The following is an 18,245-nucleotide window of genomic DNA, read 5'->3' as shown; positions in this document are numbered from 1 at the left end:
CTTTTTCCATCCTCTATCCTTACTTCTTTCTTTGTTTAAGTATATTCGTGTCTTTTCCATATTTAGTAAAACAAATCCTTCTTCTCACAAAGTCTTCCTATGGCTTCCACCCTCTTTGCCTTTCATAGCTGACTTTCTTGAGAAGTCATGTTTTATTATTTTTTTCATTCACTATATTTTGACTTAATGACTCTACTATTTCAATAAAACTCTTGTCATCACCAGTCTCCTAATGGCTGAATTCAGTGGTCTTTACTTAATTCATCCTTAATTTACTTCTCTGTTACATTGAAGCTATTGACCACAGCATTTTTTTTTTAAAGATTTTATTTATTTAATTGACAGAGAGAGAGAGCATGAGAGGGAACACAAGCAGGGGGAGTGGGAGAGGGAGAAGCAGGCTTCCCGCTGAGCAGGGAGCCCGATGTGGGGCTCGATCCCAGGACCCTGAGATCATGACCTGAGCCGAAGGCAGATGCTTAACCAACTGATCCACCCAGGCGCCCGACCACAGCATTTTGAAACTCTGTTTTCTTGACTTATGTGATTCTACTTTACTAATTTTTCATCTTATCTCTTAAGTCTCTTGCCTCATAGACTTTCTCAAAATTATTTATTTAAAAAACTCAAACCTCCTGAGCAGTTAAAAAATAATGTTTGAGGGTGCCTGGGTGGCTCAGTCGGTTGGGCATGCCTTTGGCTCTGGTCATAGTCCCAGGGTCCTGGGATCGAGTCCTGCATCATGGTGTTTCACCCTTATTTTCTTTAGTTTGTATCTCTTAAGAGTAAGGGCATTTTCACATATAATCACAGCGTAATTATCACATTTGGGAGACTTACCATTGATAAACAGTGCTGTTTTCTAATACATCGTCCATACTCAGATTTCCTCAGCTGTATCAGTTTATCTTTTATAGCTGTTTTATTTTGTTTTTAATATTTGGGATTTAACCAAGGATCACATATGCATTGAGTTATCCTGTCTCTTTAGTTCCTTTATTCTGGAGCCATTTCCCACCCTTTTCTTTTGTCTTTCATGACATTTACATTTTTTGAAGAGCTCAAGCCAGTTGTTTTGCAGAATATCCCTTAATTTGGATATGTTTGATTGTTTACTCATGAAAACACCTAAATTTTAAATTAGGTTAAATACTTTTTGCAGGAATATTATATTCTCAGTGTATGGTATAATAGGGATATGAATATTCCATCCTAATAATCTTTTACCCAGTGGTTTTATCATCCATTGTTTCTTATCTAAATCAAATATTACTATGGTGATTACAAAATGGAGACTTTTCTATTTTGCCATTTTGTTTCTGTATTGTCATTCTTCTATAAAGAGCTTTTTATACTTCCTTTTTTAAATTTAATTTTTTAAGAGTCAGTATGGACTTTTTATTTTCAGTGTGTTATCCATTTCTTTCATTATTCATTTTGGTTCTCAAATTGTCCTAAATTTTGCTAGAGAGAACTCTTTTAAGATGGCTTCTATGTCCCTGATATGTCCTTGTCAGTTTTTGAGTACTTCCTGGTATAATAGAGTGCTCTGGATTTCCCTTGCACTTTCCCTAACTCTGGCTTAGAACCATCTTTTTCTCTAAGGAACCCTGGTTTCTTTTGGTGGAGAAACCAAGATCTGGGTGCCAGCTATGCTCCTTACTACTAAAGTTTCTGGCTCTTTCAGTGGGTAGAGCTAGGAGGTTTTTCTTTTTAAATCATGGCTTCATATTGATATCCCTAATTCCAGTCTAGTTCCATAGGGCTTTTCTTATCTCAGTCCATATTTACATCTCTGGTTTTCCACAGTGAGAAGCCTGGTAGTAACATCAATAAATTTACTCATTTGCTCAGTCGTACAATATATGCATAATAGTTTGAGAATTACAATATCAATATTATTAACAGCTACAAACCTACTAAGTGTGGCATAAGATTTCTTTGCAATTTTTGTTATGCTTACATATATGTCATTAAGAGTGTGCTGTGTAAAGTTATTTAAATATCTTTTTTCTCCTATGGTAAAATTATCAGGGTAATATTCAATTACATTTATATATTTCTGTTGTGTTCAGTTTTATTTCCCTCCCCCATCGTTGCTGATTTAATTTAAGTTTTGGAATGTATAAAATATTACCATGGTTCAGAATTCAAAAACCTCCATTTTATAATCACAATAATATTTGATTTAGGTAAGAGGAAAAAAAAATTTGATTTAGCTAAGCTAAAACCATTGAGGTTTTATTCCAAAGATGTATTCAGAAGTCTAGTCCCATTACTTAATCTTTCCACCGTCATTAGCTTTTGGTTTATCTTAGTTGTGTTCATTATTGAAGATCTAAGGAGATACATATACATATTCTTGTTTCCCCTTTCTTACACAAAAGGTAGTGTACTGTGATACTGTTAGGCCATGTATGCTCTTTTGTACCTTGCTTTCATAGAGATAGTCCCCGTTCTTTTTATAGCTTTTTTTACACATTAGGTAGATAGTCCATAGGTTTTTATCCAATATTCTATACATGGGCATTTAGATTGTTTCTAACATTTCACTTTTGTAAATAATATTGCAACTAATAACCTTGTGTATATGCATTTTCATGTTACTGGAGATGTACCAGAACTTAGTCCTAGAATTTAGACTTAACATGTCCAAAACAATGCATCATTTTCCCAAAACTTTTTTCTTGACTTCCATTTCCTGTTACTGAATGATAACCATTGTTCTGTTACTTATGCAGAAACCGTGGTATCATCATTTCTTCTCAACCTAGTCAGCAAGGGCTGATAATACATCTTTATCTTTTCTTTTTTTATTTTTTCCACCTTCATTTTCCTTTTCCCTTTTTTTTTTTTTTTTAAGAGGGGGTTGGGTAAGGGTAGAGGGAGAGGGAGAGAATCTTAAGCAGCTGCCGTGCCCAGCATGGAGCCCATTGCCAGGCTCAGTCTCACCACCATGAGATCATGACCTGAGCTGAAATCAAGAGTCGGATGCTTAACTGACTGAGCCACGCAGGTGCCCCCCAACTTCATTTTCTTAGTTACAGGTCTTACTTTACTTAGTTTACTGTACTAGCCTCCTAACTGGTCTCATTTCTTCCCTAAAATTCCACACTGCTACTAAAACTGTCTTAAAGCCAAGGGTTATTCATTTTCAGAACCTCAACATTTTTCCTCTGCCTCTAAGATAAGATTCACACGCTTTTGCCTAGATACCTAGGCCTTCCATTTCCTGGTCTCCACCTACATCGACAGCCTAATCTCTAGCCACTTCTAACCATACTGAACTACTTATAGATTCCCTAGACATGTCCTGTCAAGCCTCTTTGGCACTGGAAATGCTTTTTTTTTTTACCCTCTGTATTTCATTTTAATAATTTTTTATGATACAGTTTAGGTACTGCCACCTCCAGGAACACTTCTTGCCATGTCAGATGTAGTTCCTCTGTTCTCCCAAAGCACCTTGTGCTTACCTGCAGTGACTTCTGTCTCTTCCCCAAGACTTTGGACTCCTATAGGCTGGAGACTTTTGTTAGTTCTTCTTTCTTATTACAGAGCCTGGAGCATAGTAGACATTGACAGTGAATATATGAATAAACTTCACCTGTTTACATTTTTTAAAAAGGTATCTTTAGGTTGTCATTTTACATGTTCACTGCAAAAAATCCGAACAGTGCAGATATATATGAGAAGTGAATGTCTTCCATTATTCCTATCTCAGTCTCTAGTGGGAACTATGATTAATAGTTTAATATTGGCAAGAAAAGCACAAAATAGATTTTCCAGTTACTATAGAATAAAAATGTCTACTGTTTTGTTCTTATAGATCATCTCTTTTCCTTTAGGCAATGATAGTAAGAAATGCTAAAGATACAGCTCATACAAAAGCAGAACGGAATATTCTGGAGGAAGTAAAGCATCCCTTCATTGTGGATTTAATTTATGCCTTTCAGACTGGTGGAAAACTCTACCTCATCCTTGAGTATCTCAGCGGTCAGTACACTCAGTTTGGTGTAATTATTTGCATTTGCTCCAGAAACTGGGTCAAACATTATTTTCCATTGGAAAAATGCTTTTTCCCCAATGTGATTAAATAGTTCTTAAAATTGACAAATACATTGACATAAGGAATTCAGATGTGACCATATGTTTCTTTTCACAGACAAATATGAAGGAAACTTGAAAGGTTAAGTTTTTTCCCCATCTGTAAAACTTTATCTTAATCCTAATCCTTTTGTAATCAATTACTTAAAATAAACACCTAACTGATACAGAGCCATCACATTGACTGCCCTCGGGTAAGATACTATAATTCAAATGAATCATCAAAGCCATTTCTTTCTAAACTCAAATGGAAAACTTACTGAGAGTATTTAAGATGTTGAGTATTTTTGAAATTGCATCTCTAAACAGAAGAATTTTTTGGTTGAATGTAGCCTTTTTGATAGATTATGCAATTTACGTAGGAAGACATCCACAATTTCCAGGGCTTACTACCTCCTCGAAACTTGTTGCTTCTTACCATTTCTAGATCACAGGTATCTATTTCCAGCCAACATATTTGAGTTTTCTGAAAAGCAGGTTTCACAAAGGCCTGTAACATGGAACAGAAAGCTGCAGAATTTAGCAACTTTTTTGTGACTGTTGTTGCCTTTTTTTGGGTAACTTGATTTTGACATAATTTCAGATTTACACAGAAAAGTTGCAGAAATAGTACAAAGACTTCCCACATACCCTTCACCTAGATTCCCCAAGTGTTATCATTTTACAGTTGTTTCGTTTCATCCTTCTTTTCTCTCCCTCTCTCCGTATATGTATACGTATGTATTGGTGTGTGTATATGTATATGTGTGTATGTATGTATATACATGTATATGCATATATATGTATACATGTATATGTATATACATAATTTTTTTCTGGATTGCTTAAGAGAGTGTTGCAGACATGATTTCCCATTACCCCTAAATACTTCAGTGTATATTTTCTAAAATCAATGACAGTATCTTAACTCTACTAAAATTATCAAAACTGGAAATTAACACTGATACAGTAATATCTTTCAGGTTCCTTTAATTTAGAACAGTTCGTCAGGCTTTCTTTGTCTTTCGTGACCTTAACATTTTTGAAGAATATAGGCCACTTATTTTGTAGAATGCATCAATTTGGGCTTATCTGATATTTCCTCAAGATTAGAATCAGGTTATGCATTTGGGGAGGACCGTCAAAATGACATTGTGTCCTGCTCTGTCAGATCAGGAGGTACCTGATGTTTATATCTTTGTCCCATTATTGTTGATGTTCACTTTGATCACACTTATAAGGTGGTGTTGGCCAGTGTTTTCCCTGGTGAAGTTTTCCCTTTGTAATGAATAAGTATCTTGAGATACTTTGGGATTATTGAAATATCTTGTCTCTCATCAAGCTTTCACATACAGTTTTAGCATTCATTGATTCTTGCTTGAAACAGTTAACTATAATGATTGCCAAGTGATTTTTTTTATTCCATCGTGCCTCATTCATTATTTGGCATTCTGTAACAAAGAGCTTTCCCTTCTCTCCCATTTTAAAACTTAATTTATTGATCTCTTCATTGATTTACATCATTGCGGGCTCATGGATTATAAGATTATTCAGTGGGATTTAATTCTTTATTATCATTATTTTGATATTCAAAACAGTGCCATGCTTTTAATAAAGCTGCTGCTGGGTTCCTCTGGATTAAGAGATCTGAAAATATGGAATAAGGGCATTCACTAATTTTAATTTGTAAGGGTGGCTTAATTATATACTAACATTTTTCTGCTTAGGGTAAAATGTGAGAGAAGTTTTAACCAAGATTATCTTTTTAACCTCAGGTCTGGAATCTATAACTATTTTGAAGTTTAAAGATGTACAAACCTGGAACTCCAAAATACATATTTCACGTAAAAATAAGAACACTGCTAAAAATAGAATCCTGAAGACTTAGTTTTAAACCTGTAGTTTTTAGAATCTGTTTTTTATTTTTAAGGGACTGATATCTTTTAACTGTGCTTAGAAATGGGTTGGAAATGAAGATTGTTTTATTTCTAATATCTTTTCCTTTTCTTTACAGGGGGAGAATTATTTATGCAGTTAGAAAGAGAGGGAATATTTATGGAAGACACAGCCTGGTAAGTGAAATTTTTGTGGTTGCAGGGATTCAGGTAATGATTCATAGAATTAAAAGCAAAGTCCTGTTCCCACTGTGGGCAGCCAAATGATTCAATAAATTGTTCTGGAGCCAGTCAGTCACTCAGGACTTCAAGGGGGAGAAGCATCTTTGGGACGGGGCAGCTTTTGGAGGTCACATCATTCCTTTGCCCCCAGGCCTTGGGTGGAACGCTCTTCACGCCAGTTCCTAACAGAACCATTCTCACTGGGGCTTTCTTTCCTTGAATTGGTAAGCTGCCTGCCTTGGCTGTGGGTGAGTGTGGTTTTCCGGTGAAACTTTATGTCTGGAACAATGGAAAGTATCAGAAATCATCTCCTCTTTTTTTTTAGACTTTCCAGTTCCCAAGGTGCAGTCTTAGGGAGGTGATAAGCCGGCACACATCATCTGTGGATTGAGTCTATGGCCAGGATGGGATCTACCCTTATATTTCTTAAGATGGCATCTGCTTCAAATTAAAAATATATACATCCTTTTGTGAGATGACAGTATTGGGTAACAATAAATCAGTTTATCCTACACATTAATTGAATAGAAAACACTTAAATGTTTTTTCTACCTTAATTACCAAACTGCATTCCATTGTTTAATTTCAGGCCTTTTCTAACACAGAAGCTGCATTTAAGAGCCTTAGGGATGAAGTACCCTTTTTTGGAGGAGGCTCTCTGAGCCGTGTTGGAGGCTGTATTTGTGGTTCTGCTGGCTGTGAAACTGCCTCAGTCCTCTAGGACACACCCTCTCCATCCTGGAGTAATCTGCAGGATTGCAACATTGTTATGCAGCCAGTATTGCAGTGCCTTGTGCTTTTCGAATCCAGACAGGGTTGACTCAGCCCTTTATTCTTTTGAGGTAGATAAATTTGAGTGTCACACAGTTTATAGTTGTGGGCTGGCTGGCAAGAGGGCGGGCAGATACTGTGGGCATGAACTGTATATAAATATGCAGCTATATTAAGGGATGAGCGGGCTTCTAAGGGTCAGGTTATTTATAAGGTATCTTTTGAAACTAAGACTTGCTGTCTGAGAATAACAAAGTTCCTATGTCCTATGGGATTTTAAAATTGGGGGTGGGTGGGAGTAATTTGCTCTGATTTGAATGACTATTGGCCTAATTCCTACACAAATAGAACAAAAACCAGTGACAGTTTGGCATATTCTGGACTTCTTTGCAATTAGCAGTATGTTCTAATGATGAAACAAAACATTTTATAGTTTCACTAAATAAGTGAAACATAAATGTCACCATGCCTTTTGGCAGCATCCTATGCCATCTCTTTCCCCCATACCCACCCCCATCCCCACTAATTTGGTCTTTGGTGCATGTGTATTTCTTTCAAGGAATTTTGCTCCATACATAAACTGCTTTGAGTATATTACTCTTTTTAATTTTATTAAATCACTTTTGTTTCCAGCTTTTACTTGGCAGAAATCTCCATGGCTTTGGGGCATTTACATCAAAAGGGGATCATCTACAGAGACCTGAAGCCGGAGAATATCATGCTTAATCACCAAGGTGGAGATATACCGTAAACCATTCTATAGTAAATAATCATCTTAAAATCCTCCCACACAGGTCATGGTCATTTACAAAGCCCCATAGTCATGTATCTATTATACATTGCTCCCTCAGAATTTATGGCATCATAATACTTGCTGAGATTTAGGTATTTAGATATTTGTGATTGATGAGATTAGAGGGAGTTAGGAATAACTGGCCACTTAACTGTGTTTTTTGGTTTAGTCCTTGCTCTCTATAGCTTGTCATTCTTTTGAAATCTTTATATAACATGTGGTGAGTCAAAAGCCAGTCCAAACTTTAATTTTGTTTTCTTCCTTAAATTGGAAAGTAGATCTTAACCCTATAAATTGAGTTTTCCTTAATGATAAAAATACATAAATACTAGAAGCAATGCTTTTTATTTATTTATTTTTTTAAAGATTTTATTTATTTATTTGACAGAGAGAGACACAGTGAGAGAGGGAACACAAGCAAGGGGAGTGGGAGAGGGAGAAGCAGGCTTCCTGCTGAGCAGGGACCCCGATGCGGGGCTTGATCCCAGGACCCTGGGATCATGACCTGAGCCAAAGGCAGACACTTAATGACTGAGCCACCCAGGCGCCCCAGAAGCAATACTTTTTATGATAAATTGTATTAATGCTGTAAAAAAAGGATTAGAATTGAACCAAAATATTTGATGTAGCCTTGGAAAGAAAATGTTTAGTAGGCATCAGTTTATTCTTGCTGTTTGTAAAAACAAACATAAAAATCAGAAAGGCTAATATTCTGTACAGGTGTAGGTAGAGCAAATTGAGTCTTCATTACAAGTGCATGCTGCTATAGACAGTTTGATTTATGCAAGAGTAATTTGGGCTAGGTAGACTTCACAGCTCACTTATACCCCAAAGGAGCAACTAGCCAACCAGGCTGTCGGGTTGCTGGTAGCAGTTGCTGATCCTTCAATGTCTACAAAATGATTCATGAGGTGGTTAAGGGTTAAGGGTTTTAAATTCTTGGACAGGAAATGGTGTGGACAACTGACACTAGTATGAATATGTTTCATATTATGCTTTTTTTTTTTTTTTAAGAGAAATGCTCTACTTAACCAAGTACTTCATTGTGAATCTATGTATCTGTCTCCCTCCCAGTTCTGCTCCCATCCCCCCAAACCTGGATTCTGATTCTGAATTCTAAGGCAAAGGATAGAATAGGGAAATGACTAGTTAACTTCTTTGATCCATAAGCTTGAGTGTGTCAGGTGGCTCTGTGAAAATAAAGGTCATATTTTTTTCTGTGTCAGAGTAAAGTACACATTTACATTTGTACCAATAGGCCATTGCCTTTTCTTTTCTCTGAAATAAACCTGGAATAGTAGGGTCCCTGGGGTGGTTGAACCACTGGATATCTAATAACAGTTCAGTAAAGCTAAGCTTGAACTGAAATGTTCTTTGTGTAAGGTGGTGAGTTTTCCACTTTCTGGATTAGAGATGACAGTCCCATGCCATAGCAATTTCATTTCTTTTTCTGACCTGGCAGTATTGGCATAATAAGCTAACTTGTTATAGTGACTTTCTGAGACTATTTAAAAAACTGTCCAGTCACAGTTCACTGTGGTAAAAAGTTATATATTTGAAATACAGTGTCAGACCTTTAAAAGGTGCAGCATAGCTTTATTAGGGTTTGTGTACTTAAACCAGACTTTCAGAAATTTTTCTTGAAAGGGCTTGCTTTCTCAGGATGGTAGAGCTAGAGGCTTGGACAAGCTGTTTTACTTTTTTTCTCTATTTTCCTTTTATATTACATCATTGGCAAAAAATGACTGTGTTAACTTTAAAAAGTTAGCATCCCATTTTATGGATGGCACCTTACTAGTTGTATCTTCAAAAAATATTTAAGGCAGAAAAAGTTAAATGGAAGGCTAGATTATTGTCTTGTATGATACATTCAAACACTGCACATGTTTAGAGTTCTCAGAATAACTATGCTGTGATCTTTCATTGTAGGTCATGTGAAACTGACAGACTTTGGACTATGCAAAGAATCTATTCATGATGGAACAGTCACACACACATTTTGTGGAACAATAGAATACATGTGAGCTGCATGTTGAAAGAAATATAACTGGTTTGGGGGAGTAATAGCTAACTTTTACCTGGTTTAATAGTGTGCTATATATTTTCTATAGCATCATTTGGCTCCATATATTGTTTTTAAACTTCTAATTCAGATGATATGCAAATGGGTAAATTTTTTAGGCATATTATTTTTCTCATTGTAGGGCCCCTGAAATCTTGATGAGAAGTGGCCACAATCGTGCTGTGGATTGGTGGAGTTTGGGAGCATTAATGTATGACATGCTGACTGGAGCAGTAGGTGCACAGTTAAAAGCTGCATGTATTATGGTCTGTGCTGAGTAGTTATTAAATCATTATGGCAAGAGACCTTTCCTGCGCTTTTTAAAAATGTTACTGATGGAGTTATTAAAAAAAAAATAACACTAATAATGCTTTATTGGTAGTAGAATGGGTCCCTATACTTTTAAAAACATTTTTGTTAAAATGATCTGTCATGTCAGTCCTGTGAAAGAGGTATAAAATAGATACTGCCCTTATTTTATAAAAGGAGAAAGTAAAGCATAAAATCACATGGCTAACCTATTATAACATAAAGTTAATAGTGGAAACCCAGTTTCTTCTGAGATGTTGCTATTTCTTCTTTCCCATTGCTTAAAAACTATAGATCTTTAGCAGTCAGCCAATATCACAGCATACATTTCTGATTTCTATGCATAGCTGACTAATTCAGAAAATGGATAATTTTATTTTCTATATGCTAATTTTTCTCACTCTCTTCTATTCCTAGCCCCCGTTCACTGGGGAGAATAGAAAGAAAACAATTGACAAAATCCTCAAATGTAAACTCAATTTGCCTCCCTACCTCACACAAGAAGCCAGAGATCTGCTTAAAAAGGTAGGACACGAAACGATAACCCTTAACTACTGGGATCTAAATAGATAGAATTGAACATACATTTTTGAATAAAGAATCATACACATATATCAAACAAAAAAGCCTACAGTTTTTGCAGGTAAAGTACAAATTTGTTTGTTTAAAGATTTTCTTTCTTTGGGGTGCCTGGGTGGCTCAGTTGGTTAAGCGTCTGCCTTTGGCTCAGGTCATTGATCGATCACAGGGTCCTGAGATCAAGCCCCGCGTTGGGCTCCCTGCTCAGCAGGAGTTTGCTTCTCCCTCTCCCTCTGCCCCTTCCCCCCCCCCCCAACCCCACCGGCTTGTGTGTGCTTTCTCTCTCTCTCTGCTCTCTTTCTCTCAAATAATTAATTAAAAAAAAGATTTTTCCTTTTTATTCCCAAGCAGTATTTAGTAGTAATTAATAGAACCTATTTTCTCAAAATAGAGAAGCAATATAGACAAGCAAATTCTGTAAATAAAAAATAACCAATTTGACTAAGGTTCATAAATGTTTTGTTTTGTTTTCCCTCCCTAAAGCTGCTGAAAAGAAATGCTGCTTCTCGGCTTGGAGCTGGTCCTGGGGATGCTGGAGAAGTTCAAGTAGGGATTGGCCTTTTTGGTGGTTTGAGGGGAAGATAGTGCTAATTCTATGTATTTGTGAGGTTGTATGGAGTTGTTTAAAGTATAGCTTATTTTGTGGGGTATCTGGGTGGCTCAGTTGGTTAAGTATCTGACTCTTGGTTTTGGCTCAGGTCATGATCTCAGGGTCTTGGGATCGAGCCTTGTGTTGGGTCAGCTTGAGAGATTCTCTCTCCCTCTCCATTCCCCTCTGCCCTTCCCACTGCTCATGTTCATGCTTTCTCTCTTCTCTCAAATAAGTAAAATCTAAAAAATAAATAGTATAGTTTATTTTGTGATTTGTAACTTCAAACAGTTAATTTGTCAATCCAATGAAGTCTGTTCGCCTTGACTTTTCTTCCTGTTCTTTTTTCCTAGGCTCATCCATTCTTCAGGCATATTAACTGGGAAGAACTGCTAGCTCGGAAGGTGGAGCCCCCCTTTAAACCTCTGTTGGTATGTATACATGAAACCATATAACTTGAAGGACCTGGTACTTTTTTAGAATAAAATCTCAGAGCATTCAGAAAAGTTATGTTTATATTAACAATTCAGAAAACTTTGGTTTATGTTCTCTTCAGAATCTTTATTCTGTACAGTCTTTTCAAGGACTACTGCCAGCAGCAATTGATGAGTATATTAACTATTTTTAAGTTGGTTGCCTAAGACAACTAAATATTTCAAGTAGTTAGAACATTTTTGCTGTTTGCTTAATTCAACTGTATTTTATTTTTATGGAGTATAATCTTTTACTCTATTTTTTTATTTTTAACTTCTTTAAAGTTTTATTTATTTAAGTAATCTCTGTATCCCACATGAGGCTCAAAATCACGACCCTGAGATCAAGAGTCACATGCTCAGGGTACCTGGGTGGCTCAGTCAGTTAAACATCTGCCTTCGGCTCAGGTCATGATCCTAGGGTCTCTCTCTCCCTGCTCAGTGGAGAACCTACTTCTACCTCTGCCTCCTGTTTGCACTCTCTTTCTTTCTCTCTCTCTCTCAAGTAAATACATAGAATCTTAAAAAAAAAAAAAGTCACATGCTCCTCTGAGTCAGCCAGGTGCCCTTAATTTAATTTTTAAATTTTTTTTTTAAGATTATTTATTTGACAGAGAAAGCGAGAGAGGGAACACAAGCAGGGGGAGTGGGAGAGGGAGAAGCAGGCTTCCCACTGAGCAGGGACCCGGATGTGGGGCTCAATCCAAGACCCTGGGATCATGACCTGAGCAGAAGGCAGACACTTAACGACTGAGCCACCCAGGCGCCCCTCTTTTTTTTTTTTTTTTTTAAGATTTTATTTATTTATTTGGCAGAGGGAGCAGCAGAGGGAGAGGGAGAAGCAGGCTCTCCGCTGAGCAGGGGGCTTGATCCCAGTACCCTGGGATCATGACCTGAGCTGAAGGCAAACACTTAACCGACTGAGCCACCCAGGTGCCCCTTATTTTTTATTTCTAAATTGAAGTTTAGTTGACACATAATAATATATAAGTTTCAGGTATACAGCATAGTGATTTTAAGTTATATACATAACAAAATGCTCACCAGGGTAAGTGTGGTTACCCTCTGATTCAACCCTATTTTGAATTTGATTTTCTGGGAATTTTTTTCTTCAAAATATAGTATAAATGTGTATTAGTTTGCTAGGGTTGCTGTAACAAAGTACCACAAACTAGATGGCTTACACAGCAGAAGTTTATTGTATTGCAGTTCTGGAGACTAGATGTCCAAGATAATGAATTGACAGGCTTGGTTCATTATGAAGGCTGTGAGAGCCTTCCGTTCCATTTTGTGCCTCTCTCCTAGCTTCTGGTGGTTTGCTAGCAATCTTTGGCATTCCTTGGCTTGTAGGCATATCACCCGATCTCTGCCTTTATGTTTGCAGAACAGTGTATTTATGAGTACATGAGTTAGTGTGTTAGTTCTTGTCTTTCTTCCACCTCAGAATTTGAGAAAATATAGTTTATTTTTCTATTTCTTGGAATGAAGGTGGAGGAGGAGGAAGATAATGATGATGATAATTTGGTTCTGGAGCACAAGGTGACTTGCTTTAAAATTTTCACATATATAATTGTAAGGAGGATAATTAACCCTTCTGTACCAACGGTCCGGCTTGTCAGGTCATCTTGTTTAAACATAAACAGAACTGCTAGCTATCATCACAACTAAAAAGCTGACAATTTCCCCGGTTTCTTTTGTTTTCTTTTCCTCTCTGTTGGTTTCTTCTAATAAGAATTCAGTTAAGGTTTATACAGTTTGGTTATCGTATCTCTTAGGTCTCTTTCCACCCCACTCTCGATTCCTTTCCTGAGTACTTACTGAAGAAACTGGACTGTTTGTCCTGTAGGGTTTCTAACTTTGATTTTGCTAATTTTAACCCCATAGTGTCATTGACCATATTCATCTGTTCCCTGTATTTCCAAAAACTAGTATTTAGATTTAGATACTTAATCTGCTTCAGATTAAACTTTTGGTGTTGTATATTTTAGTCAGGAGGCATAATGTGTATTTGTATTTTTTTTTACTGATGTTGTGATCATTGCCAACATCAGTGATTCTTAGGTATGGTCAATTTGGCAAGGTTCGGAGACAAGTTGTCATAACTTGGGGAGGGGATATTATTAGTTTGCAGTGGGTCGAGGCCAGAGATGCTGTTAAACATCCTCTTTTACATAGGACAGGCCCCTACAACAAGAATTATCAAGCCCAAAATGTCAGTAGTGCTGAGATTCAGAAACTCTGGCCTAGTTTCAGGATTTCAGTAGGGGTTTGCAAAATTGTCTTATTGTAATACTATTATTGATTCCTCATTAGTGAATTTTTCCCTAAAGAGAAACTTACATTGTTCATACAGGAAAGGCAGGATGAATGTTTGTTTCTTTCCCAGTTTTCAAAATAATAAATTAGTTCTTTAACATCTTCCAAAATTGACCAGTTCTGTGATTTTTTTTTTTTCAGTATAATTATGAACTTATGCCTTTTGGGGCACCTGGGTGGCTCAGTCGTTAAGCATCTGCCTTCGGCTCAGGTCATGATCCCAGGGTCCTGGGATCGAGCCTCGCATCGGGCTCCCTGCTCAGCGGAAGGCCTGCTTCTCCCTCTCCCACTCCCCCTGCTTGTGTTCCCTCTCTCACTGTCTGTCTCTCTCTGTCAAATAAATAAAATCTTAAAAAAAAAAATTATGAACTTATGCCTTTTAATATATTTGTTTCAATCCACTGCAGTAATTTTTACTGATGCTTAGTTTTTATCATCTTTTGACCCTGGGTTCTTTAGCTCTTTTGACATGACCACAAAGTCTGATGATGTGCCAGAGAGAAGGAATTAAACAGATGTGGTGGTTAGATTTAGGTGATGTTTTTCATAAGAAAATGTACTCATTCAGAGTAAAATATCATTTTTGCTCCTTGAGAAATCTGTAGCAGGATGAAATAAGCTATGGGAAGAAGCTTTAGAGCATTTTACAAATGTGTTTTGTGTTAAAACTGTTTCAGTAGTTTTTCAGGTTTATTATAAACCTGCAGTGGCCAGCTGAGCAAATTATATCTAATAGGGAATTTAGCCAGTGGACTAGGCGCCCTGAAGCTTTGAAAGTGGGGAAGATTGACATTCAAATTTTTTTTGACAGATTTAAAAAAAAAATGATGAGCGTGTTCTAAAATCTACTTTAATAAATGCTTAAAAATTGAAGATGTAATTTGACCTTTGAAACTTTCCATCTGGGGGCACCTGGGTGGCTCAGTCGGTTAAGCAGCTGCCTTCAGCTCAGGTCATGAGCTTGGGGTTCAGGGATTGAGCCCTGCGTTGTGCTCCCTGCTCAGTGGGGAGTCTGCTTCTCCCTCTCCCTCTACCCCTCCCCACCATTTGTGCTCTCTCTAGCTCTCTTTCAAATATATAAATAAAACCTTAAAAAAGAAACTTTCCACCTGTATTTATTCTTCAGTCTGTGCCTGAAAATATTCTGATATTTTATTACAATCAAACCCTGTGAAGAGTTTTAGCTAGAGCCTTCTCTAATGCAAGTCATGCATTTGATTGATACGTATAATATAGACTATTCATCGTTTTCTAATTTTGTTTTTCACAAAGCAATCTGAAGAGGATGTGAGTCAGTTTGATTCAAAGTTTACACGTCAGACACCTGTTGACAGCCCAGATGACTCAACTCTCAGTGAAAGTGCCAACCAGGTCTTTCTGGTAAGTGAAAGAATTTCCATGTAGCCATGAGAAATTTAAGTATTAGGATGGACCCCTTTCTTTTTTTTAAAGATTTGATTTATTTATATATTTGAGAGAGCGAGAATGAGAGAGAGCACATGAGAGGGGGTAGGGTCAGAGGGAGAAGCAGACTCCCCGCTGAGCAGGGAGCCTGATGCGGGACTCGATCCCGGGACTCCAGGATCATGACCTGAGCCGAAGGCAGTCACTTAACCAACTGAGCCACCCAGGCGCCCAGGATGGACCCTTTTCAATAAGAAAATTCAATTTGTTTGCTTTGCAGTTGATGTAGATAACCTGGGATGCTATTTTTTATTAAGTTAATTTACAACTTGCTAAGTTAGAAAATGGATTCCCATAATCCAGTATTCCATTTCAGCAGTTAGAGTAGGACTGTCTGATTCTTTGGAGTATATGATTCCCTTTTTAGATGGGCCACTGACTTAAAATGATGTTTGGCTCAGTATCTCAATTGGAAGTCACACCGTTAGAATAGTAGGAGAAGAGCTCACCGTAACTATTCTATTCCTGGAATAGCTGCAGATTTTTGGTACATTTAGTGTAACTTTGTAGGGGATTTTTAACCTGTTAATTGTGAATATTTGACGTCAAAATATATTCGTTCATATGTAATAGTAAATTATTTGTAAAAGTATCTGTGTTGATTTGTACCTTGTCGCCTCAGAAAAGCAAAGCTTTTAGATTTTTAGATTTTTTACTTTTATTCAATTAACTTATTTATTTTTAAGATTCAATTAACTTATTTATTTTTAAGATTTTATTTATTCATCTGAAGAGAGAGAGACACAGAGAGAGAGAGCATGAACAGGGGAGAGAGGCAGAGGCAGAGGGAAAAGCAGACTCCCAGCTGAGCCGGGAGCCTGATGTGGGGCCCGATCCCAGCAGCCTGGGATCATGACCTGAGTTGAAGGCAGATGCTTAAACATCTGAGCCCCCCAGGCGCCCCAGCTTTTTAGATTTTTTAGATTTTTTTTAGAGCTTTTAGATTTTGATCAACAAAAACCTCATTTTATATCATTTCCTTTGTTACATAAAGTGAATCTCTTAATTTTTTATGTTTAAGATTTTTTATTTATTTATATGACAGAGAGAGAGAGAGCACAAGCAGGTGGAATAGCAGGGAGAGGGAGAAGCAGGCTCCCTGCTGAGCAAGGAGCCCAATGTGGGGCTCGATACCAGGACCCTGGGATCATGACCTGAGCTGAAGGCAGTTGCTTAACCAACTAAGCCACCCAGGTGCCCCTCTTAAAAACAAAAAACAGTAACATTCCACTTACCTGGAGACTGTGGTCAGAGCAACTTCAGTTCAATAATTATTTAAATTCCTATCGCAGAATTAAAGGAAGTTGAAAGATGATTAAGGCACAGCCTGGTCCTCTTGGTAGTTAGAGCTTTAGCCCACTAGACTATGTGGGGAAATGGTTTCTGAAGCATATGTGTACAGAATTGCACCTCACTTGTTAGGACTTCACCCAGAGGCTTATTGCATCTTCTTACTATAACTCAGAATGCCTATTCATAGGTGACTAGAATAATAAATAGAAGGGAAGGTTAGGTGGAGGACTGATTGTTAAAGGGATAAACATTACAGCAAGAGAAATGACACCTGGTAGTCTGATAGCAAGGTCCAAGAAAGAACTAAACCTAATAAAACTGCATAACTGCCTGTTACAATTGAGGGTTTTCACAATGTTGACCCTTATACATCAAGAAAATACCAAATCTATCCAATCATTGTTATAAAACCAGAGAGATCACACATGCCAAGTTAGAGAATTCTATTTTTACTTTGGCCTAATAACGAGAAACTGGGGTGTGATAATCTTAGTTGCTCATGTGTATGTGGGCTAGAAACACTAGAATTTTCTTTGCATTCGTCTTCGTATTTAATATCTTAATGTGGAGCCTACATTTTCCTGTTTTGTTTTTCTTTCAGCAAAGTAGAATATTGTTTACTGGCATATGGGACTCAATAGAATTCTGCCTTCTTGAGGTCTGTGCCTCAAGAAATGGCTGGAAAGAAGCTAACAGTTGTGAAATGAGATTGGGGAAATGGGAGGACACAGAGTGGTGATTTTAGCTGTGCACTGTTTTGGTGTGTCAGAGACTGAAACCACAGTTTCTTAATGTATATGACAAAACGCCATTCTTAAGTCTACAATTTCTATCTTTCAGGGTTTTACATATGTGGCTCCATCTGTACTTGAAAGTGTGAAAGAAAAATTTTCCTTTGAACCAAAAATCCGATCACCTCGAAGATTTATTGGCAGCCCACGAACACCTGTCAGGTATTCAGACTTTGTTATTCTCACATCTTTTTTTTTTTTTAACCTGGAAGAGTATGCTTAAGAAATTTATGCCATGTTACATAAATGGAAGATCTGTCATAGTCTCTGTGGTTGACATAAGCACAGCATCTACATCTTGTATTGTATGCTATATAGTTTACCGTCCATCCTGTGAAAGTAAGCTGTTGCACTGGCAAATGTCTTCTTTACCCATTCATTCAACATTTATTGTATACCAGGGGCTGTGTTGCATGATGGGGATACATGATTAACATAGAATTGTCCTTGTCCTGATGAAGCTTACAATTTAGTGAGAAGAGAGTTAAAATAACCAAAGAAGGAAATAGAAGAATTATGTAATCACAAGTAGTGTCAAGTTACTATATGAAGAAAAGTAAAAAGTGCGGTGGTAGTTAAGAATAACAGGGCGGCTCCTATTCATG

General features: G+C 37.2%; 1 protein-coding gene across 4 annotated transcripts in view; it reads left to right on the top strand.

Moving 5' to 3' along the window:
- RPS6KB1 (ribosomal protein S6 kinase B1) overlaps window positions 1-18,245 on the top strand; it is a 49,024-nt gene that overhangs the window by 16,777 nt on the left and 14,002 nt on the right. For all 4 annotated transcript variants that reach the window (XM_073879538.1, XM_025851108.2, XM_073879537.1 and 1 more), the window contains exons 5-14: window positions 3,846-3,993; window positions 6,098-6,155; window positions 7,605-7,705; window positions 9,694-9,784; window positions 9,969-10,059; window positions 10,553-10,660; window positions 11,198-11,260; window positions 11,657-11,734; window positions 15,365-15,472; window positions 17,690-17,802. In XM_073879538.1, coding sequence (XP_073735639.1) covers window positions 3,846-3,993; window positions 6,098-6,155; window positions 7,605-7,705; window positions 9,694-9,784; window positions 9,969-10,059; window positions 10,553-10,660; window positions 11,198-11,260; window positions 11,657-11,734; window positions 15,365-15,472; window positions 17,690-17,802 — 959 coding nt within the window. The remainder of the gene's footprint in view (window positions 1-3,845; window positions 3,994-6,097; window positions 6,156-7,604; window positions 7,706-9,693; window positions 9,785-9,968; window positions 10,060-10,552; window positions 10,661-11,197; window positions 11,261-11,656; window positions 11,735-15,364; window positions 15,473-17,689; window positions 17,803-18,245) is intronic.

The sequence above is a fragment of the Callorhinus ursinus genome, unplaced genomic scaffold (assembly GCF_003265705.2).
Source record: "Callorhinus ursinus isolate GAN/ISIS: 27379988/994484 unplaced genomic scaffold, GSC_fseal_2.0 scaffold34, whole genome shotgun sequence".
Taxonomy (NCBI): Eukaryota; Metazoa; Chordata; class Mammalia; order Carnivora; family Otariidae; genus Callorhinus; species Callorhinus ursinus.
This window is presented reverse-complemented; position numbering and strand designations above follow the sequence as displayed.